Genomic DNA, 22055 nt, shown 5'->3' with positions numbered 1-22055 from the left:
GGCATGATTCTAGGTTTTGCCCAATCAGTGAAAACAATTTGCGGTTACGTCCAATTAGAGTAGGCGCTCACTTCACAGAGTTAATATTCATCCGAATGTGGTTTTGGCAAACGGGTACATTTAACAGGTATTTACAGCGATGGAATCAACCCAGTGGGCCGCTGACAGCCAAGAACTCTGAATATTGGATTTGCTGCAGCTCAGAATAGAAGGTGGACCCAGTCTGCAAGCTACTGCTTCGGTAAGTGATAATTTTGTGCGGGACACGACTTTTTGGCTGCAAGCAAGTTTTCAGCTCTGAAGATTCGGTTGAAAATAATTGAAATATTGATATTTGTGAAGGTATCTGAGTGACTTGGCACATATGCACGGCCGTATTCTTAGCCGCAATCTCTAAGAGATTACGTACCAGGGCTATACTCAAGCACTGCATGCCGCCGGCGTCGGTCTTGTGGCGGGAACAACGGCATACTATGGAGATATTGGGATGCACACCTTGCGTATGGGTAGAGGTTGGCAAAGACAATGTCTACGGGGCTACCTCGGGGCCTTCGCAATCAATACCTAAGATAGTAATCAAAGACTCATATTGCCTGGCCATGTGTATATAAGGAGAAGATTTCCTCCATCCTTAGAAAGAAACTCAAGCCAGCAACCAGCAGCAAGTATCAAGCACAGGAGCATCACACAGCAACCCAAAGACTTACAGATCCCTTCTTCACATCTTTGATCTTCAACCACAGCCCTCAAAATGCTCTTCGTCCGAATCACCGCCATCCTGGGCTTCGCCGCCAGCTTCGCCTCGGCCGTGAACATCAAGCTCTACGCCAGCTCGCGGACCTGCTCGGGCTCCTACGCCGTGTGCAGCAACGTCGTGTCGGGCACGTGCTGCTATTCGTCCACGAACCACCGCAGCATCCGCTTCGACGGCGGGAGCGGCACCAGGAACCTGCGCGGCTTCGTCACCGGCTGCAACAACCTCATCATCAGCCAGAACGCCGGCATCCCCTTTTGCATGTCCCGCGGCGACGGCGGCAGCCTGAACGGCGGCGTCTGGCGCGCCGCCTCGCTGCTTAGGCGCGGCCCCGCCGAGGACAGCTGCCCCGCCGACCAGGGCGGCTGCAAGGACCCGGCCAAGCCCGACTTGGTGGTCCTCGCCGATGGGACCGAGTACGACGTCAAGCAGCTGGATGATGCCCAGCTCAAGGAATTGGTAAGTAGCAAGTCTTGTCTGAAGTTTCGTGTTATCATGTCGGCTAACCATTTCTGCCTGATAGTATGAAATCCCTTTTTCTCCACTATACAGGAGGTTTTGTTTTGACCCTAATACCAAGCCCTGGGACATGTATCGCTAACAGAGTGATGCCGTTTTTAGTATGGACCTCGCCTTCACCGAGACCGTCGCCAGCGCCGAGGACATTCCAAAGGAGTTCGACGCCCTCCGCATCGCTGCTTAGAGACAAGGGAGTGCCAGACTCTAGGTCGTTGGGAGTGGAGGCATCTGCTTAGAGACGTCCTTGGCGATATATTTCCACTTTCATTTTGGCAGCCTGTTGACCTACGCATGTTTTCCTTTTCCTTACATTTTCTTGCCTGCGTGGCGGGAGCCGCGGGACCGATACCCAAAGATCCAAACAGAGTTTCAACAACTCAGTTTGAATCACAGGTTGATTTCCTAGCGAAATTGGAAAAAGTCAGTCGTTCTTTAAATGAATACTACAAGTAGCACATTACTGTTCCACGCCGGAGCTCAGCTTGGATTGTGTGAATGGCGCGATTGGTGCTGGTGGCACCTTGTGCCGTCAGATAATGTGATTGTAAAGGTTGAAAAAGCCATTCTACAAGAAGCCTAGTGAAACTGCCCCTTGTCCGCCATAAACTTTTAACTTATCCTTTAAAAAGCGCCCCCATTTTGGCCCAAATGCGGCACAGTCAAGTAACAATATCGGAATGGTCAGGGGTGGATGAGTGGTCAGCCTGCGGCGTGTTCGCTTAACGGCCAAGGAAGGACAAGGCATAATGACCGCCAGGATTCTGAAGGAAAACGCGATCCATCTCGGTCCCATGTCTTGTCATTAATGCTGAGCCGCAAGTTGGCAGCCTCACAGAATGAAGCTAGGCTCAGAGCGAAATCTGCATATCTATGGCACGCCGTGGAGGCGGGGACTGCGCCGCACATTCCCTTTGAGAGTCCTTTGCGGCATATTTGTGTCGCGCTATGGCTGTAGGGTACTTTTGAAGCTGACGGCCATAAGCTACATAGACCCCAACTGTCCTGAAAGGCTGAAACCATATGAGTTGCAAATGTGCCATCAGTATCTTGGCAATCTCTATTATCCATCCTGTGCTGTGCCTTTGCAGCTTGCTTATATTGCTTCCCACCTGTCGCAGGTCTCTTCGGATCTAAACCACGTTCGTTCTTTATCATGTATACCTATCCCTATTCCTCACACGAAGTCATCGACCTTTTCAAAAGCAAACCCCATCTTCTGTTTTAGAACCTCACCAGCATGATAGTCGAGACACTCCATATCACCAAAGCCTTGGTGATGGATATTCTTGACAAGGCCTCCCTGCCCCATCTCATATTCCTGCTGATCAGCGCCTACTGGATTCTGTGCCAATTTGCTCCCAACCGTAACCCCACACTTCCTGGCGCCCCCATCGTGGGCAAGCGGTTGTGGCTCGAGCCCACTTTCTTGCAGCGCTGGCGCTTCGTCTTTCATGCGCGCGACATTCTTTCGGATGGGTATGCCAAGTACAAGGACAAGCCCTTTGTGGTCCGGAAGTTGAACGGCGACGTCACCATCATGCCGATGAGGTACCTGACGGAGACTCGCCTGTTGCCAGAGTCCGTTCTTAGTTTCAAGTTCGCCTTGTCTAAAGTTAGTCCTTGTCCAAGTTTGAAACAATTGAGCCCAAGAGGCTGACACTTCGATTTGTTCTAGTTCTTTCTGCCCGAACAAATGAACCTCAACTGGATTAAGACCTCGGAGAGGGACCCCAATATGCTCAAGATGAAGCTCACCCCCGAGATCTCACGCTTCATAGAAATGACCCGCCAAGAGATGGAACAGACCCTGCCTACCACAATGCCCAAGCCCACATCCTGGACCGTCGTCGACGTCCAATCCGCCATCCGCACCATCATCGCCCGCATGACAACCCGCGCATTTATGGGCCACCCAGCCTGTGACGACCCCGAATGGGTCAAAATGTCTATCGACTTCACCCCGCAGCTCCTCAGCACCGTCTTCGCCGTCAGCCCGTTCCCCGCCTGGACCCACTCCATCCTCACCCGGCTCCTACCCTCGCGCTACAGGACGCTCCAGCGGATGCGCTACTGTTCCGAGCTGGTGGCGGCCCGCATCGAAGCCCGGCGGGGCGGCAAGACGCCACCCGACGACTGCCTGCTGGATTACATGCTCGACCACGGCGGGGCGGACGACGTGTACGAGACGGGCCAGCGGCAGTGCATGCTGGCTCTGGCGAGCAACCACACCACCGCCGCGGCGGCCATCAACTTCCTCTTCGACCTGTGCGCCCACCCCGAGTACTTTTCCATCCTGCGGGACGAGATCGCCTCCGTCACCGCCGCGCACGGCAGGCCGGGGTCTCCGGGCGTCGACGTCAAGACGTGGCTGCACGCGCTGGAAAAGATGGACAGCTTCCTGACCGAGTCGCTCCGCCACACCCCGGCCATCCTGACCATCCCGCAGCGTCAGGCCATGCGCGACATCGTCCTGCAGGACGGCACGCTCATCCCCGCCGGGGCGCGGATCGCCTTCCCGAGCTACTGGCACACGCACGAGGCCAAGCCGACGCTGCGGGACCCCGACGTCTTCGACGGGCTGAGGTACTACAAGCTGCGGCGCGGCGAGGGTGGGGATCCGATGCGGTACCGGAGCGTCCAGGTGGACGCGGACCACATGATGGCTTTTGGGTACGGGAGCCAGGCGTGCCCGGGGAGGCATTTCGCGACCAGCCAGGTCAAGCTGTTGGTGGCGAGGCTGTTGGAGGAGTGGGATTTTGCGTGGCCGGATGGGCTGGAGAAGCCGGATATTGGGTATTTTGAAGAGAATACGCTGTTGGATCCGGGGCACAAACTGAAGGTGCGCCTGCGTGGCGCGGAACCTGGACATGAGACACACTAGGCAAAGATCTTTGACATGGCAGAGGTTGAACAGTGCCTGGATAGCGTCATGATCACACCACAATTGGGGGTGTTGTTCAGGTGCGTTTCGGTGTTGATGATTGCCTTTGCTTATCGCGATCTCTCGGCTTGAAGCTGGTTTTGAAGGGGACAATCCCATCGAGGATTTTGGCTGAGCCCAACGGTGGAACGGTACAAACCTATAGGTTAGGAGCTTAATTCATGCGTTGAGGACAGAACTACCAATTTTGGTCAATCGAGGGTAGGGTTCAATAGCTTCGATTGCTCGATTTTTAAGCTAGCTCTGAATGAGGATACACGGGCCATGACGCAAAGAACGTGGAAATTGTGCCAGCGGAATGGGAATAGTGTGGTGACCTGCTTAGATACCTTAGGTAAGGCCTACCAACATCCGATAATGAATATAGCCCAGCCCAACCCGCAGGCCCGTGGGCCCTCAATGGGGCTATGTGTAACCCATGGGTTTTTTGGCGGGCAAACTGGTGCCCGCGGGTTGGGGGGCTTAATGCGAAACGGGTAACCCGCGGATTTCCCAATTTATTAATAAAAACTTTACAAAGTTTGAATGTTTCTTTTCAGAAAAAAAGAATTACAAAAAAAAAGAAGAAGAAAAAGAAAAAAAATTATAAGTCAGCCTTCGTAAATACCTGACTTTACTTCAAAAGACCTCGCTCTCTCTGAGTCGCTTCGTTTCCCACGTGCTTGGGATTAAAGCTATCGCTTTTTTTAGTTGAGCCTCGTGATCAACCCTCGATACTTTACCTAGTGCCACTGATGTTCTGCTCACCACCACGAGGCAATGGCAGCCACGACAGGCGGATCGCAGCTACCACCAATCTCAATAAACAGATCTCTATGCTTGGTCAGGCTTGATTAAAGCTCCGATGAGTTCCAAACGTAACAGCGGTCGTACCAGTGTTGCTTGAAAAAAGGCTGGCTGGAATCGATGTATCTACCTTTGGCAGATCGAAGCAAGGACGAGCCCCGTCCGCACAGTCTTCTCACTCTTTTTGCACAACGCGAATTGCGCGGTATTTTTGTTTGGCCTCTAAATGGTATGCCTGCTTATGTTGTTGTCGAGGTGGCAAGATGGTTAGTGGACCGTAGGTTTAGTTACTATCACCAAAACGCAGATGAATACCGGTTCTTGTGCGGGTGCACGTAATACCCCGAACGATTCGTTATCCTTGCCGGCCTTCGTAGGTTTGTAAAATAAATTTTTTAATATTAATTACTCGTGCTGAGGAAGTATCCACTTTAAGGAAAACAGTATTTATTTACTTTCAGAGAGTAGACAGGTTTTGCTTTAATTTAATGCCATTACAATCAAGTATAATGCTATTTCAACTAAAATAAGAACCACTCTATAAATATTACATATGCATGGAGAATGTATTGTTTGGTGAAAACATCAACCGATACAAGAATGGTCGTTTTTTTAATTAACATGATTGTAAACTTGCAGCGGTCAGACTTATAACCCTATATGTACTTGTTACATTCGACATCTACAACTACAGCCAGTATTTCTTTTTTTTTTCCAAGATGCCACGTTGCTTTCCAACTTATTAATTCTGCCGGTGAATTGATTTTCCTGTTGAAATCTTCTCGTTAAATAACTTGGAACTATGCGTTCTATTAATATTTTAGCCTTTTACGCCACGCTGGCTGCTTCTTACCAACCGCTTTCAGCCCACACAATTGTCACCCCGGTAGGCTTTACTCGCTTGCGCTTGTTTCCAAAGTTCTCAATCCGAAAGAGTTTGAATAGTATTGAAATTTTAACAGATTCGGAATTCAGGCAACTAGTGAAGCGAAAGTGGTTAACGGCTATTCTAACCTTGGCAAACGTGGTACCATTGCCTCAACTTGTACTCCTGCACAAAAAGCCACAATTGAAAAAGCTATGAAAGAGTAATGGAACAATCATACGCGCCCAAGGCAGACTAACGCTTACCAGTTCTTTATTTTTCAGGTGTGAAAATATGGCTCATCTCGCGTTTCTCGCTGTAGAAAGCCAGCCGGAGTTACGGAGGAAGTTTTTTAAAACCAGCGACCCCAATGATATTAAAAACCTTCAACTCATCTACGCAAATATTGAAAGGGAATGCAAGAAAAACAGTCACGAAATTGAATTTTTCTGTCAGCACGATAAGAGTTTGTGTGTGAACCGTACAGTCTACACATTTGAAAACGATCACAGACTTTACATATGTCCTCGCCTTCTTGCAAACTGGCAGCCACCCGACATAGCTTGTAGCTTTATACTCGGGCTTTCGTTTATCGACTCAAGTAAGTAGCCAGCAGAATGACTTGATTGTTGACTATCTAAACCAAGTTATGAAATATGCTAACGCACTGTCTACCAAAAACCAGTCGGGGGAACAGACAATTATGGTGCTACTTCTGAGGCCGAATGTTTAGAGTACGTATCAACATATTGGTCTTTAAAATTGGAAAAAGGATATTACTAAACTTAATTATCTGCAGGCTAGATCGGGAGAAGAGCCTTGATAACGGCAAGAATATCGAGTGGTTTGCTTGGCGTGCGGCGGGAAACACAGGCGACGAGGACGACGACGACGACGACAACGAAAACAAAAGTCATGCCCCTGGCTGGTACTATAATACAGGTAATGGTTGGTATCATTATCCACAGCCTCGCTATTATTATCCATACCATAGCCATTATTATCCGCAACATCGCCATTAGGAGGTGTGACGAAAGGGCAGAGTGACCATAATATGGTTGTTGGAATAGGGATTTATGCGTTCAATTCATCGATGAAGCGATGAGTTACATGCAATGCGGCCCTTAAATCAAAAAGCTCTGAAAAGTGGGTACAAGAAGGAAGGGCATTCGAGAGCTCATCTTTAGACAGTTTCAAAGGAGAGACCGAAATCTACCGACCATCCGTATAACAACGTTTTATTGATCGATCGACAAACGAAAAGCCTAGCAACCGTTGATGAATTTGTGCCAAAAACGCAATGAAACAGCAACGCAAAAGCCATCAAAGGTATTTTTACGAATACCGACTTATTATAACGTCCTTAGCTGTTCCCTTCCAGGCCACTATCGTGGATCAGCTGCTGCGTAAGAACGCCAGCTGAAACAACAACGAATGGTATGCTAAAGGCTCCAATTCCAGGGAATAAACTGAGTGACGATCCAAATAGCACCGCGTCCAAGAAAGTGTTATATTCACGGGTCTATTTTGCGCACCTTTCCTATCGCATCTGCTGGGAAGATGTGATATTTACAGGTCGTCCAGATGCATCATGCATATATGCTGCTGCCCCGCGAACATGGAAAATAGGAGCTGGCAAAGACCCAGGCCACGATGGCCGAATATAAAGCCCACGGCCAGTGCGAACTGGGAAGTATTAAGGGGCTGAAAAACACGAAAAAGGAAGCGCAGTGTAGGATCCAGTCGGGTCAGTAAATATCGACCCAGGCGTGAAATGTGGTTTGTTTGGACCCGAAAAGAGGCGGGAGGAAAATTTCCCAACCGGCACAAATGACAGCCAAAATGGGCAAATTGATCACATGGAAATTCTCAGCGAAGGAGCCGCCGAAGATTGGTCCGAGCACCAACCCCATCGTGAACCCAGTCCCAACGATGCCTCAAGTAGAATCATCGCCGATAGGTGCCAACAAACTAGCTTCTGTGCTATGCAGCATGCTTACCCTGGCCGTGACACCAGGAATTTATTGGAGAACCTCAGTGCATCAGGCACTATTAACGAAGATTTCCAACTGAAGACCAAAGAGAGATTACAATTGACGGCGCGCGGAGAGACGAGTTTAAATCCGGATCAGTGGACCCCAATGTCCGAGCTCTGGCTCGGCGAGGCTGATGGAGCCGAGGCGTGCTTCGGAGGGTAGATCTGGGGGCCTAAGCCTCACACAAAGGCCATGTCCTTGCTTCCAGCCCTTACGCCCGTGAAAGCGTTCTCGATTTGATAGTTGAGCTGATTTTGAAGACGGTTGATGGAACTGCCGAACCTTATGCTAAATTGTGTGTCGTTAGAACGCGACCGGTTTTGTCAAGGTTGTTTGAAGAAGGGCGTAGAGGTACAGTATGCTAAGGATAACCGCATCGCGGCGAATAGCGGGATTAATCGCGCTCGTTAATCAATTGCGAAGGGGTTGAAAGTCGGCGCTATTTCCATTTTTGTATTGGCCTTTGGTACATTTCACCGATTTGAAATGACAGATATGATACGATAAATAGTTAAAGCAAAGCCAAAGAGTATCAAATCAACAGTTTATTGATGTTTGAAAAAGAAATAACGAATGGACGCTAAATATATATCTAGCTAATGCTCCCCTTTCCGCTTATCGGACCAAAAGTTTACAGTAACCCCGGAATTTTCCTTCCTTGATAGCGACATACCCCGTTTTTTAAATTGCTTTTTTACATTATTATAATGGTAGGCGTAAAAGTCCATTCCCTGGTACAGTGTACGCTGGTGTGGGTTTACGGGCGTTGCCGACCTCGGTATTCGTCTTAAATAAAGAAACAATGTAAATATTTAAATTGATAAAGGCCGACGCTCACAAATGCGGCGACAAGGGGCGGTTTTATTTTGCCTGCATCCGTGATATTAAGAAGAAAAGGAAGGTCTTTATTCAAGCCATCGATTAAGTTATAATACAAAGTTTAATTAACGTTATAACATAATCGTTAACCCTCAGCTATTTTCGTAGCTTGAAATTTATTTCAAGAAGGTCTGACAAGGAAATTTGCAAAATGTTTAGCGATCTTGAGTCGTCATCTATATTCCATTGATCGCAAAACCATTAATTCACGGTGGTTGTTAAAATTAAAACCTCTGCCCCGAGAACACAATATTGAAATAATGGGTTGGCTAGCCTTCATTTCGCTCAGTTCAATTCTGGCCCGTTCGTATAAAAGGTCTCTTTGCTACTTCCGCAAACTTCAATGCTACTTCCATTTTTCCGGCACATTCCATGCCTGACATGACATATAGTAAAAAAATGTTATTATCCAAATATCCTAGGATCCCCTGAGACAAGAACGTGGTAGCTTAAGATCAAGCTCACGGCGCCCAGGAAGACATTGCTCACATTCGGGGCTCCACCCTACCTGTGGAATACGTGGCACCTTACCTCATATATCCTACTTCACAAGCTCGCACAGTTTTCCAGCTGAACAAACCGCTTGCTTGTAAGTTGCTTCTTCAGATTACAACTTAGAGCCATCAGGCACAGAAATTATAAATGATACATTGTTTTGCAAGGAGGTTTGAGGGAAAGAAGATGTAAGAGGAGCTGGATAACACAAATGCGATAGAATCAACGGAGATGAATCTGGCTTTCCCAGAAGGATCTTGCTGCCTTTCCGCCTAGGGATAATAGCTGTAGGAAGCCTAACTGAGAGCTAAAGATACTAGGGCCTCTCTTAGTCGGTCCACGGCAATCGCCGATGAAGTTCGACCAAGGGGTTACTGTCAGTCGCTCCCCGACCCTCGTATGTAATCCTCCGCGGCATTGAATTCATTGCCGTCTGCTTCCACGTCAAATAATGGATAGGCAACTTTGCCAAGTTCCCTTGGAGCATCTTCAAACGAAAGCCGCTCCGCGTCTCTCACACTGACCGGCGACTGCACAAAAATCCCCCGAGAAATGCCACTGTCGCGCAAACGAGGTGTCGCCTCTCTCAAAATCTCCGGCAAAGCGGCAAGGCCACAATTTGTTGCTGAACCAAACTGGTAAAAGAGACTGTCCAAACAAAAGTCTTTGAGTGCTATCTCGTAGATAACACTAGGGCTTGCTATCAAAACTCTCAGGGATACTTGGTCCCCCAACTCAATGTTGGTCAGGTGCAACACCTCCAGGCTAGGTAGTGGACGATTTCCAAACATGTCTTCCCCAAGCTCACATATTTGCTTATCTACTCCTGGCATCTAACTCATGCAACCTGCTCCGTCCAGATCGAATTGTCTCGAGCTCTGTGGCATCAAAATTCCGATGATTTTCGACCGTCCACTCCGTATGGTGGCGATCTGGTTTGTAGGGCTCCCATATTGTTACTTGGTTCCCACCAGAACACGTATCTTTTGCCTACTCGATCCAAGATGCTGGATCGATTTCAAGAACTTGGAGAGCTTGGCAGCCGTTGTCCAGCTCATGAGGCTCGGCCAACATGACCAAATCCAGTCGGGCAGTCGCCAAGGGTGAATTGACAGGCAGCCGTTTCTGGCCAGTGAAGCCCCAGGCTGGCAGGGAAGGTAGCATTTGAAGATTGGATATGCCAAGACAGGTTGAACTGACAGCGAACCGGACGATCTCCACAGGAAGACTGATGATCAGGTAGGTCAACTGGTGGATGGCAACGTCTCAAATTCCCGGCCAGTTTAATCCATTCCCAGGGGGGTATGCAGGACTTTAGTGCGAAGCAATCATCCCAGCTTGTAGGAATCAAGTCTCTTCGTGCTGGCTAGTGCCCCCCACGCAGAAAATCCCTAGTTGGTGATTGTGACACACCGGGCTATCAAGCAGTCATTTTGGAGTGCAACCCAATAGTATTAATACTTAACAATGGAGACGCTGAAAAACCTCAGCTTCTACGCAAACCTGTCCCGCCCTGTGGCCAAAGCTGGCACAACGCAGCTATTCCCAATACAATCTTTACCTACCTAACTACTTACTTGCCCACTGACCTATTTATATGCCGTTTGTCCAAACCTTCCTTTTTGCGATTAAAAAGTGCAAAGTGCTGACGCGGACTGTGTATGGGGAAAGTGACTGCTTTCCAAAACCATCCAACTTTTATTGGGCGAGCAAAGGCTGCACTGCCACCAGTTGGAACTGCCAAGCACGTTGCGGGACGGCGGACGGATACCAGAATGCGGGGCGGTTTAGGCTGCTTACACCAAACTCAAGCAACCTTGTCCAGCGGCTGGGCGAAGCTAATCAGCGACCAGGGGACCAGAGCTGCAAATAGTAAGCTCGAGGACAAAAAAGCCTTACCCACGAGCGTTTTTGTTGGTTGTGTTCGATGTTAAGATAACACTGCATTCTCATGATGTACATGTGTGCGGGGAATAGTAGCTGAAGTAAAGTAAACTTGAGTGTTCCAACACTCGGCGTTTCCCGAGAGCTGACATGGCAAGAGTAAGCAAACCATCAAGTAGAGCCTCACGATATGTGTTGGGAATTGAGGTCAAAGGACTCTTTGCTTGCCACTTTGATGGTTTATATGAAGAGATTGTCACACGCCAGACTGAGACAAGACAGTCTTCACATATCTAGAAGACTATCTGGCCGCTCATCAATTGTGTCAAAAGTTATAAGTTACCAAGCCTCATATCTCCCAAGTATATTTTTCCCATTCTCGAACTCAAACTAAAAGTCCGCTGTTCGTTTTCACCTTTACGTTTCGAACCCCGTCTCAGGTATCCCAGCCATGATTTTATCCTGGAAACACCTCGTCCTCTTCGGCACCTCGGTGAAGGCCGGGAAGTTTGCAACAAGTGTCTGGGGAAATGTTGACGACCGAAAAACACAGACGGATACCCCGGATGAATACATGGAAAAAGCATTTTGAGGACAAGAAGCATCAGTCTTTCGGAATGCGTGGCGAGATCACAGCAATCCGGGAGCATAACAAGCATCGCGGGGCAGGAAAGACCATATTCCAATGGCCAACCGAAGGCGGCGAGAAAACCAAGTTTATCGCGTGGACTGTGACCCCGAACCCCAAAGAGCCAACCCAGGTAACACCTCCTTGCGACCCCAATAAAAACGAGGGGTGTGCAGAAGGGTTATTTGGCTGCAAGCACCTGCTAGAAAAGAAGAAATATATTACGCAATCGCATCGGGCGTGCCCGACGGAAGACGATGGGACGCCAGCCGGTTCACAAAAGTTGACACATCAGTGCCAGTTGTCGAAGAGGCCACCGGCGCTTGTGGGGGCGGCACGGCCAAGCGCGACCTTGACGGTAGATCGTTGTGCCCTTTGAACCCTACCCCCAAAGTATACAATGCTGTTGCTGGAAAGGGTGCGGTGGCAAATGTCGCTGCAGGAAAAGGAAGTGTGCCGGACAAGCGCAAGTCCTTTAGTGGCCGCCGAGTCCAAGGCGCAGTTGTCAAGTCCGGCAAGGGCAGGACTGGGACTGTGTTGAAAAGTGGGAACAATTTTGCACCTGCAAAGGGTACCACAGCATCTAAGCACTCCACCACTAGGGGAAACAGCAGAATATCTGGCAAAAAGCCTACTCGCAGCATCAAGTTCTAGGCTGTTGGCCGGTAGCGAGACGAAACGAGGGGGCAAAACGGGGCTTTTGTGGATTAGAAAAAAAAGGGAAACGGTTGTGCATGCATGAAAGTGAGGGTCTCAACGCCCAGGGGATATGTGGACAAATTTAGATAAATTGCACACACTTTGTTCGGGGAATTTTACGCCAAGGACAACAACAATCTCACACAAGTCTTGGTGCCGACTTCCACCTGCCCGTGATGCCACCTCTTTACGGGGTACACTGAGCGGTAAAACTACCAATAAAACAGCTTCGTTCATTCTACCTGCATCACACTGGCTAGTATTGATAGCGCCTGGCTACGTGGTTGACAGGTCCTCTTGCGCCAAAGAATCCACAGGTCACTCTTGTCTGGCCGCGTTGGAGGGCCAGCCTCCCCTTGTCTTTACAGCAGAGTAACTTTGACAGGGTCTGATCCTTGCTAGTCGTGGGTCGACCCGAACTGTCGGGTCAGCATAGCCACACTGCCCACTCATTCATTACCTCATTTACTTATCGAGCCCCGCTAACCCTGGCAAGCCTGCAAATGAGACGATAACAACTACAATAATTTTGCACGCTCCAGAAGTAATGCTACCGCTGCCCAGCCTTACCTCCGCACCTCCACGGGCCACCTTTTTCTTTTCTTACTCCCTCTTTCCCACTCTTTTTTCTTTTTCTTTCTGCCCCCCCTCCTCCCCGTCGAGCATGGGGGTGTTCAATAGCTTGGGGACTCATACACTACAGCCCCTGAAAGAATATAAACGGGGCAAGACATGGGCGGTACTTTACCTTACCCTTTATTCATACGTGATTTATAAAGCCCCACGGAGGTACCTGCCTTGTCTTGTGCCCCGTTTATTTCCCGAAGAGTCCTGTCTGGCCCCGTTCCTATTCATTCATGGGATGTAGCGTATTTCGTCAGATTGTCAGATTTTCTCATCAGTTGCTGTCCGCAGTAAGAAAACTAAAATAAGCGAGTTCAGGAGCATGCATAATCCAGGTCACCGTTCTTAAGATTAACTGGAAGGAGGTGAGGATGATCGGAGGCAGGCAACGGGAATCCTTAAATTAAGCGTTACTCAGACTTTGCCCCTCTGCAGCAGTCGTCCTTCTGGGGGCGAGGTCCTATTTTCTCTATTGCATAATCTACTATACCCGGCCTCTCCAGGCTCATTCTTATTCGCACATACAACCTTCAACAGTCACACATGACTTTTAATCGGCCTCAATTTTACAATGATGCCAGGAAATATCTCCAGATTGTCGTCCGCAGGGAACGGGAAGCTGCTAGGCTTCCTGCTCGGTGCATCGTCGTCCTTTTTCATCTTTTTAATTTTCAGCAGCATGACGACCCCGGCAGATAAAAGTTTTCGCTCCCGACAAAACAGCCGATCGCAGCGACCGGCTTCAAAAACCGACGGCATCTGCGAAGCAGCATCCAACCGAACACTCGGCCTCGATTCCATCTTTTTCATCAATCTCCCGCACCGCCACGACCGCTTCGACGCCATGGCGATTCAATCCCACATCGCCGACATCCAAGTCACACGTTTCGCTGCCGTGGACACCTCCACTCTCACCAACCAGGGTATGCCGCCGATGCAGAAGACGGACTTTTTGCCCAGCGAAAAGGGTTGCTTTCGCGCTCACGCCAACGTTTGGCAACACATGCTGGAGAACAAGATCCCCGCCTCACTCGTACTCGAGTCGGACGCAGGCTTCGATGCCAAGTTGAGGCCCATCATGGGCAGGCTCAATACGGCTTTCCGAGAGTTGCTGAAAAAGGACAACCCCGGCGTCGCCTTTGACGAGACCAACACGGACGACCCATGGTTAGCCCGCTCCGACACGTGGGACTATCTCTCGATTGGCCACTGTCTTGATACGCGTCTCAAAAATGGCAGCTATGTCGTCTATCACGATCCCGATTCTTCCGCTAAAGGCTTTGATGTCGACGACATTGAACCCTCGCTCCCGCGCGCACACAAACGCGTCGTCTACCGGGCAGACTCCATCATCTGCTTGGCCGGGTACATACTCTCGCTGTCAGGCGCGGCGCGGCTCCTGGTGCGCAGCAGTCTGAACCTCGACGCACCCATCGATGTCTTGATGGCCGATATGATCCGGGCCGGCCAGCTGAGGACATATAGCCAGAGACAGATAATTATACTGTCGTGGACGTTCATCCCTGGTATTGGAAAATCTGGATCCAACAGCGATATACATGGCAACGATGAGGCGGAGGGCGGAACGGAAGCGGGCTGGGACCGGGTTAAGAAAGAAAAGTCAGCCGTCGAGCTCAAACCGATCACAGACTTGGTTGACTTTGCTCTGGGCAGGGCCTGGCATCATGTGATTGGTAGTGGGTGAGAGGAAAGTGTAAAATACGTATTAGATCTCTTAGTTCACTTCTATGTATATATCTACATTCAACTCTGTTTACAGGTGCAGGGTCTGATGTTGTAGCCGTCTCTGTTGAGAAGGTGCTCGAGTTTGTCGTTTTCGTTGTCCCTGTCGTCCCTTGTATAGTATTCTCGTTGGGCGGCGAGAAAACTGCTCAGCATCTGACACAAAAGAACGGAGATGGCATGGTAGAGATGATAGGCGCGGGCTTTTCCATGGATTACTCTGCGCTTCAATCCAGATAGTTTCGCGCTTGTCTGGTGGGGACGCGGGGAATCACGACCAAAGGCCCTCGCGACAGCCTGTATGTAGGCTACAGCGAACGATCCAACTGCATGCATATCAAAGGTACCAGTCCCCCTGGCTCAGCAGAAGGCCCCAAAGGTCTTGCAGCCAATTATTAGTACAGTCACACGGCATGGCTTGGCGTCAGCGTCGTTTTAGTCGGTCTGCAAGGAACAGCGACATTGACCACCAATAGAGTGAGCTTGTACATCTCTAGCCGCACAGGATATTATTGGCAACTTGGTCATGGCCCGTTTGCTTTTTCGGTCACGGCTTGAGCCAAACTATGGGGTCACTTAAAGAATCGCTCACCAAGTCAACTCGTGGCATGGTCGACGTGCTGAAATGTTTGCTTGAACAGCAGAATCCTTGGATGAGACAAATTAATTGATGTTGGCATTAAGCTTACCAGTAGTTGCGTCATTGACTAAAATGTTACTCAACCTCAGCGTCGTTGCCCATCGGCGCCCTTCCACCGTGGGCACATCGTAACTCCAAAGGTTGTGTTACTAAATAAAAAGTTGTGTCACAATCCAAATAAATAAAAGCCGCTTCGTACATTCATGTTGATTCCCAGGCTCCGGGTTGCAGGCCTGCCCGCAGCTCTGAAACCCTGCGCACTCTCCGCCGCCCACCCCCGCAGCTCTCCCACGGCGACCCAGCCTTTGGATACGCCAGGCTGGTACATCATTGTTGAACTTGAGGCTGTGGAGGCTGCAAAAACACAGACGCAAAGTAGGTCCTCAAACTGGTGCATCCATTCGCGCTGGGATTCGGATGGCAGTGATATGCGAGTATCTCCTCCCACATGGCTTTCTCGACGTCGTAGCCGGACTGCTCGATGAGGGTATCGTCGTCGCCCCACAGTCGGTTCAATTGCCCCTGTTTGTTCTTCTTCATGGCATCGCTCATAATGGCGCCGAGTTTGGGCATGTCGATTTTGAGGTTGTTGTGATGGATGAACATTCTTCTGGCTTGAAGATCTTTCGACCGGGCCTCGTTGTCGTGCTTGTCGCGAGATGCAGCGGAGAACAGTCGATAATCCTCCCTTGGTTCCGCTTGCTTCATACCGTAGCCCACAAAGCTCTCGTTGAGCCATCGGCCCAAGATCCCCACGTTCGTGCGAACATCCCAGAAAGGCTTCCCCAACATCAATGCGGCCTGCAGAAAGGTCTCCTTGTCGCCTTCACCAGGGGAACCTTGAGACAACAGTCGATAGTAGCGATCAGGACCCCACAGGTTGTAGTATGTAGCCAGCACCAGGTCATCCCCGTGTGTTGACCGTTTTATCATCATGACGCTCGATTCGGAGCTGCGACGTTTGGACATGCTAGGAGCTTCTAACCCAGTAACTTCGTAAAACGTGGGGGAGGTGGAGGAAAGCCACACGTCGGGCCAGGTGATCAAGCCGCGCGATTTGTATGGTTCGGAGATGAAGAGATCGTCTGGGTTGAAAATGGGATAACAGTCCGCATCAAGAAACAAAACGTCATCGAATGACGAAAAAAGCAAAGCAAAGACCTTGTACTGGTACTTGAGCAGCTTGGGCATTTGGGGGGTCGTGCTAAAAACAGCGTCCATGCTTTGGCACTCGGCGCCTAATTCGAACAGTTCCCCCTTGCAAAGTTCGCGCACAAAGTCGGTGACGGCGCCGTCAAGGAACAGTTGCACCGGAAGGATTGACCCGGAGCGCCGGAGCATGTGAAGCGAGAAGATGGCATTGTGTATGTACTTGGCGCCGGCGGTCATGACGATTCCCCTCGGGCCTGGGCCTGTGGAGCCCTTGAAATGCTTCGCGTAGTGTATTCGTGGGCCCAACTGTTTTGCGCTCTGGATCATTTGCGCATGCGTCGCTTTGAGCATTTCTTTATCTGACTCGGACAGGATGACAAACTCCCTCCGGACTTGATCTTTAGGATGATCATATTTGGGGTCGATCTCGGTCTCGGGTACACTTTCTGTGAGCTTGATCGGCTGAATGCGTGGCTCTGCTTTCATCATGGCGTCGAGGGTTGACCTCCAAAGTTCGACAAGTTGTGGTGATGGTTGGCTGTCGACTGCGTCAGGGTTGACTCGCTCCCGCATTCTCGCCGCGTTTTTGGTGGCGGCCGATGCCTGTCGCGCGCCATAGCTGTCGCCATTGGTTTCTGTTTGTGAGTAGTATGCCAGGAACGTCAAGAAAAGACCAACAGCCACAGCGTAGGTCAACAGTCTGCGGCTTCTTACTGACGAAATCATTGTGGGCAACTTTACGGTTTGCTTCTGACAACAAAAGATTTAGAAATCGACATCATCCACAAGTATTGCGCGGCGACTTAACAGCCCACACTCGTGGGGTCCCCCATGTGGTGTCAGCCCACTGACCCGGGGGGATGGATGGATGGCCTCTACGCGCTGCCACTTCCATGAACCCATGCACGCCCCTTTTCTGCACATCGTTGCCAGACCGTCTTCATGTACTAGTGCAGCAATGTGTGGTATTGAGGATGGGGCTTTCAGTGGGGGCCGCCGAACGGATATCAGTGGATAAATCCATCAAGTGGTCGGCTGTGCGGCAACTATTCCACTTGACGGATGTCATGGGTACGTTAGAGTTGCGGTGTCGCAGGGTGGACCTTGCCACAAAGGATTCCGCGTCGGGTAAATAGTGGGATGACTTGGTCAGGAGAGATACCTATTGGCGGAGCAAGCCCAGGGTTCCTCCCAAAACTGTGCAACCCAATTTCGGGTGACGATCTTACCCCAGCGTGCATCGGAACCAGCCTTACTTGCTTGGTACTTAGGAAGTACCTCGCAATTGCTAATCCTACACAGCGACCTTACGGGGATGTAACCAAAAAAACGAATCGAGTCGGCGCAGGCTGTCATATCTTATGCTTTTTTTTTTCTTTCTTTTTTTTCTTTTTTGCACCAAACTAGGATTGGGACTGATGAATTAATTGTACGGCACTTCCCAAGGCAAGGTGCCGACAGTGAGCATTCTGTCAAGGTTTCAATTTTGAAATTTTGATTACAGAGTGACCATCAAGACCCGTACTGGCCAGTTCGTCGTCAAATGGTGTTTTGTGCACGGTAAATATTCTGCCCTGGTGCCTCCATCTCCACGTAGTTTCTTAATACTGGCAACTCATTAGTAGAAGCCATGTGCTGTCCAGGTCCAACTTCCACCGCCCGCGCCGAGCTATCAAACTTGGCCTCCATGTAAGGCCATGTATTCGAGGCCGGCGACATTTGCTGTTGCTGGTGCCAGTTTGAGACCGACATGTCTGTGCTGGTGTTGCTGCTATCGCGTCTCTTTAGAATCCACAAAGCCACCAGAACTGTGCAGCAAAGCACCAGCAGGCCGGCGAGCGAGGCGCCGACTATGACACCGATTGGGGGAGCGTTGTTTGCATCGCTCTGTCCACTACCAGTACCTGGGGCATCTTGTCCACTGCTCACACCGGTGCTATCGCTACTGCCATTTGCAGACTTGCTTCCCGATGCAGGATTAGAAGTCGCCAGTGTAGAACTTGAGGCTGTGCTTGAATCAGATTGCGCGCTGATCCAATATGATGGCAAGCTGAGCGGGGTTGGGGTGAGCAGGTATGTGTGTGTAGAGCTGGAAAAGGGACCGCAGGCGTGCCACGTATATTGTGATTGTGGTGCGACATCGAGCACAACGTCCCAGCAATAGGGGACATTAGTGTCTCGAGAACTGTTGTTTATCATTTCCCGACCAAGTTAGCAAAAGAAACTGGAGCTAAATGAGCAAAGCAGACACGGGTGGAGAAGAAGAAGGAACAGCATATTCCTTACCAGGTTGCCGTCTTGTAGGCGGAGCCAGAATTCTGGAACTTGGGATCCAGATTGCCACAGCCACTTGTGCACCTGAATGAATCTACACAGGCTATTACAAACCCGCATTGTGTCGCAGCCGCGATCTCAGTCTCACAAATACCGAAAAGTGAGTTTTGGCGGTCGACACGACAGTCAAACCCAGCCGGGGCATAGCGGGGACTTCCAGAATGTCCCGCTGTATAGCCGCAAACCGTCTGTTCGACGAGCTGCCCGTTCGAATTAGATATAACTATGTTGTTTTTGACACGACCATCAGCATCGACGAACGGTGTCGGCTTGGAATCTGCTCGTGGCTCCAAGGCAAAGATGGTCGGAGTCGGGCTGATCGAGGTTGGCTTTTGGCCGGGGAAAACCATTGATGCGGTTCCCGGAACCCTGGAGTGAAAAAGATATGTCGTCCATAATAGCGCACGACTGAAATGCATGGTAAAAAGTATTACGGATAAGAGCACGGTGACACTAAGTTTTCTTTGCAAAGGGCAGAGAAGTCATGGATGAAAAAGAGATAATAAGAGCATTAGTAAAGAAATCCCCACACGGGTGGAGAGAGAAGTTTTTTGTTTTCTCTTTTTCCTTTTTTTCAGAGAGCGGATCTACAGATCTTGTAAAAATGAAGAGAGGGCACAAGATAAATGTGCTCTTCCATAACTTCCAACAACTAAACCTAACTTGAATAGCGGTACCTTTCGTGCCTTTCCTTGTGTACCTCGCTTAGATGATTACCACCCACCGAAAGTGCTGTTGGTCCGGGGTTATGGTTCAGCGTCAAGGTTACCCACCAAACAAAGTTGGAAAGTGCTTGGCTTATCTCCAATTAAGCGCCCACGCGCCCTGCAACTATGACACGCAAAACACGTCAGAGATTTTGCCTTCCGACCGAATGACCTTGCCCGTGGGTATCCACAGCCTACTTATCATCAGCGTCCTGGCAGTGAGGTAAGGGAACTTGAACAACAAAAAGTGATTCCGCCGTACAAACAAGAGAGAAGAGGATGAAAAGAACTACTTGGGTAATATTGCTGCTTGTGAGGCTACAGAAACAAACGGAATCTCTGTCATGCCAAGTTCAGTCAGTGCTGTTGCTATAAGGTACCTTGGTGAGGCGAACGGGGGAACCTTCCCCGTTCCCTGGCGGTTGCATGTACCAATCTGAGTATCTCACGTCAACCAGTACACCAGGGGCTCACGAGGTGGCAAAATCCCCCCTCCCAAACCTCACGGTAGTCATGGTAAAGAGAATGAATGAACTGAAGATTTCCACTGGAAGTACTTGCGTTGGGCTCTGGCCAGGGAACCTTAGACGTCTATTCCAGTTTGATTGTTCGCGGGTACCCGCTTAAGCGCTGCACCTAATAATAAACCAAGGGAGGTGTTGCGCGGTGGATCTGATGCATGTATCCGGATTCAAAAGAGGCCTGTGCACGATGCGTGAAAACTCTGCTTTCGCTTCGTTTTAGCGGTACTTCGTAGATTTTGCGTACAGAACAGACGGACAAGAGCAACAACAGATAAGTCCCGACAGGAGGAAGCCCAAATAGGGCAGGTTGCTCGCACAGGCCCACGGCCGAAATCCTGCACAGGGGCTAGGCGCTGCGTCGGCAAGGATTGGATTACCGGCGACGAACAAGCCCCCTGGCCCGCGGTTGCCTCCCAGGCTTTGGGGGAGGGAGTTCATCTCCAGGTGCACCCACCCCCGCCATCTCCTTCCATCGCCGACCCCACACTGCCTTTGCTTTCGCATGGTATGAGCAATTGAAGGGATCACAGAGGTACCGCGATGCAGCCGCAGCCATAGTATATTTGGAGCTTAATTTGAAATGTCCCCGTCAGCCGCGCCATAAATGAGGGTTGCTCGTCGATGTCTTCTGCATAGGTCAAAGGTGGACGCGCCAGAACTTAGTAGCGGGAATTAACCCTTTGCATGCTTTAATTTTGGAATTTGTTTGTCGTTTAGTGCAGTTCTTATCACGCAAGCTTGGGTGGCGCGCGCTTGCTGGCTGCAATTCGCCTAAAACGTAGGTTCTTTTTTTTTGGCAATCTACTTCTGCCCACAACAACAGCAGCTGGGTTGACTGTTTTATTTTTGTCCAAGACAATGCTCGCGACTCCGGCCCTGGCCTGCAGCAAAATCAGACCGGCAACAGCGCAATCTGGGCCGGTGAAAACCTGGCAACACACGCAGATTGTGTCAGACTGAAGATAAGCACAGTTATGTTGGCGGCTTTGCAAGATAGACGCACTGTCGGATATGCTGAAGGTCCGGAACGATGCATAGAGTCGAGTAACACTGCATCAGGCGGCCGGGCAGAGCGACCAGTACTCGATTAAGCCAGATCAGGATAAATGCTAGTTTTTCATGTGCTTCCCAACTCCCAACGTCATGTAACGCACAATCTTTTTTTCTTTTTCTTTTTTTTTTAGCCATGGCTCGGTGGGTCTCTCACAAGGAGATTCCAAACCAAAAATTATAAAGTCTTGAGTACTATCGTTGCATTTGTAATTTCCAATTCGAAAAGCTGTTATATCTTCAAACAGTGGTTTGGAAAAGGTCAGGCTGAGGTCGACGTGACACTCACGCCAGCCTGGGGAAAGCGTAAGGGAACGGTGACTGCTGATCTTCAACCTATTCTTGAAGAAATTAATGGACGGCCGCATTTAAATGGCCTTGTTTCACAGTGACGTTCATGACAGCGTTTTAATTATCGTCGAGCTGGCTTGGAGGCGCAGTCAAGCTAGTCTGGTGTCATATCCCTGGGGGAACAAGGCGGCGGCGGCAATGCAGGCGGTTTAGGAATAGTTTTAAGGGGTATCAAAACGATAAAATCATTACTGGTTCCTTGGTCGACACCATCTTCCGCCACTGTACGCGCGACTCCTGATTTGTAATCATAGGGAGCAAAGCCACTCTGGGACAACCGCACGACAGATTGTTGCAACAAAGCCAGCGTCACGGCTGGTAAGAATGTTGTATCATAAGACGACCATATATGAGTGGTTCACAGTGGTCTTTACCAAAAGACATTTCGGGAGGTGGGTACCGGGGGCTGGTAGCTGGAGATCGAGAAGCCCGTAGTGGAGGTGG

At 49.9% G+C, this 22055-nt stretch overlaps 8 protein-coding genes across 8 annotated transcripts; 6 read left to right on the top strand and 2 right to left on the bottom strand.

The window, feature by feature from the left end:
* Nucleotides 1–661: 661 nt before the first annotated feature.
* Nucleotides 662–1457, top strand: MGG_02273 (uncharacterized protein; the record flags this gene model as incomplete). Its single annotated transcript, XM_003708993.1, has 2 exons — nucleotides 662–1213; nucleotides 1359–1457. The coding sequence occupies exons 1-2, from the start codon at nucleotides 752–754 to the stop codon at nucleotides 1455–1457; spliced, it is 561 nt and encodes a 186-aa protein (XP_003709041.1). The 5' UTR covers nucleotides 662–751.
* A 1053-nt stretch (nucleotides 1458–2510) lies between these two features.
* MGG_02272 (ent-kaurene oxidase) lies at nucleotides 2511–4154 on the top strand (the record flags this gene model as incomplete). The annotated part of the gene is made up of 2 exons (XM_003708992.1): nucleotides 2511–2885; nucleotides 2949–4154. The coding sequence occupies 2 exons, from the start codon at nucleotides 2511–2513 to the stop codon at nucleotides 4152–4154; spliced, it is 1581 nt and encodes a 526-aa protein (XP_003709040.1).
* Nucleotides 4155–6159: 2005 nt separating this feature from the next.
* MGG_14593 (uncharacterized protein) lies at nucleotides 6160–8063 on the top strand (the record flags this gene model as incomplete). The annotated part of the gene is made up of 8 exons (XM_003708991.1): nucleotides 6160–6335; nucleotides 6435–6466; nucleotides 6551–6599; nucleotides 6665–6807; nucleotides 6860–6890; nucleotides 7247–7271; nucleotides 7495–7616; nucleotides 7703–8063. The coding sequence occupies 8 exons, from the start codon at nucleotides 6160–6162 to the stop codon at nucleotides 8061–8063; spliced, it is 939 nt and encodes a 312-aa protein (XP_003709039.1).
* Nucleotides 8064–11844: 3781 nt separating this feature from the next.
* MGG_02270 (uncharacterized protein) lies at nucleotides 11845–12507 on the top strand (the record flags this gene model as incomplete). Its single annotated transcript, XM_003708990.1, has 2 exons — nucleotides 11845–11920; nucleotides 12089–12507. The coding sequence occupies 2 exons, from the start codon at nucleotides 11845–11847 to the stop codon at nucleotides 12439–12441; spliced, it is 429 nt and encodes a 142-aa protein (XP_003709038.1). The 3' UTR covers nucleotides 12442–12507.
* A 763-nt stretch (nucleotides 12508–13270) lies between these two features.
* On the top strand, nucleotides 13271–14895 carry MGG_02269 (uncharacterized protein). The gene has a single exon (XM_003708989.1). The coding sequence runs from the start codon at nucleotides 13682–13684 to the stop codon at nucleotides 14813–14815; it is 1134 nt and encodes a 377-aa protein (XP_003709037.1). The 5' UTR covers nucleotides 13271–13681; the 3' UTR covers nucleotides 14816–14895.
* Nucleotides 14896–15455: 560 nt separating this feature from the next.
* MGG_02268 (uncharacterized protein) lies at nucleotides 15456–17393 on the bottom strand. The gene has a single exon (XM_003708988.1). The coding sequence runs from the start codon at nucleotides 17369–17371 to the stop codon at nucleotides 15821–15823; it is 1551 nt and encodes a 516-aa protein (XP_003709036.1). The 5' UTR covers nucleotides 17372–17393; the 3' UTR covers nucleotides 15456–15820.
* Nucleotides 17394–17924: 531 nt separating this feature from the next.
* MGG_02267 (uncharacterized protein) lies at nucleotides 17925–19568 on the bottom strand. Its single transcript, XM_003708987.1, has 2 exons — nucleotides 18932–19568; nucleotides 17925–18830 (listed from the first exon to the last, which is right to left on the bottom strand). Exons 1-2 carry the CDS (start codon nucleotides 19396–19398, stop codon nucleotides 18185–18187), a joined length of 1113 nt encoding a protein of 370 aa, XP_003709035.1. The 5' UTR covers nucleotides 19399–19568; the 3' UTR covers nucleotides 17925–18184.
* A 120-nt stretch (nucleotides 19569–19688) lies between these two features.
* On the top strand, nucleotides 19689–21652 carry MGG_16081 (uncharacterized protein; the record flags this gene model as incomplete). Its single annotated transcript, XM_003708986.1, has 5 exons — nucleotides 19689–19909; nucleotides 20011–20042; nucleotides 20482–20715; nucleotides 21066–21289; nucleotides 21509–21652. The coding sequence occupies 5 exons, from the start codon at nucleotides 19689–19691 to the stop codon at nucleotides 21650–21652; spliced, it is 855 nt and encodes a 284-aa protein (XP_003709034.1).
* Nucleotides 21653–22055: the final 403 nt, after the last annotated feature.

This window comes from Pyricularia oryzae, chromosome 1, assembly GCF_000002495.2.
Source record: "Pyricularia oryzae 70-15 chromosome 1, whole genome shotgun sequence".
NCBI classification, from domain to species: domain Eukaryota; kingdom Fungi; phylum Ascomycota; class Sordariomycetes; order Magnaporthales; family Pyriculariaceae; genus Pyricularia; species Pyricularia oryzae.
The sequence above is the reverse complement of the archived record's forward strand: the minus strand, read 5'-3'. Positions and strand labels throughout refer to the sequence as shown.

Bases quoted from the DNA above. Each gene is read 5' to 3' on its own strand.
- MGG_02269 (XM_003708989.1), top strand. From the start codon at position 13,682: ATGATGCCAGGAAATATCTCCAGATTGTCGTCCGCAGGGAACGGGAAG.
- MGG_02268 (XM_003708988.1), bottom strand. From the start codon at position 17,371: ATGATTTCGTCAGTAAGAAGCCGCAGACTGTTGACCTACGCTGTGGCT.
- MGG_02267 (XM_003708987.1), bottom strand. From the start codon at position 19,398: ATGCATTTCAGTCGTGCGCTATTATGGACGACATATCTTTTTCACTCC. The intron at 18,831-18,931 runs GTAAGGAATATG...GATAAACAACAG, and splicing joins GCCTACAAGACGGCAACCTG to TTCTCGAGACACTAATGTCC.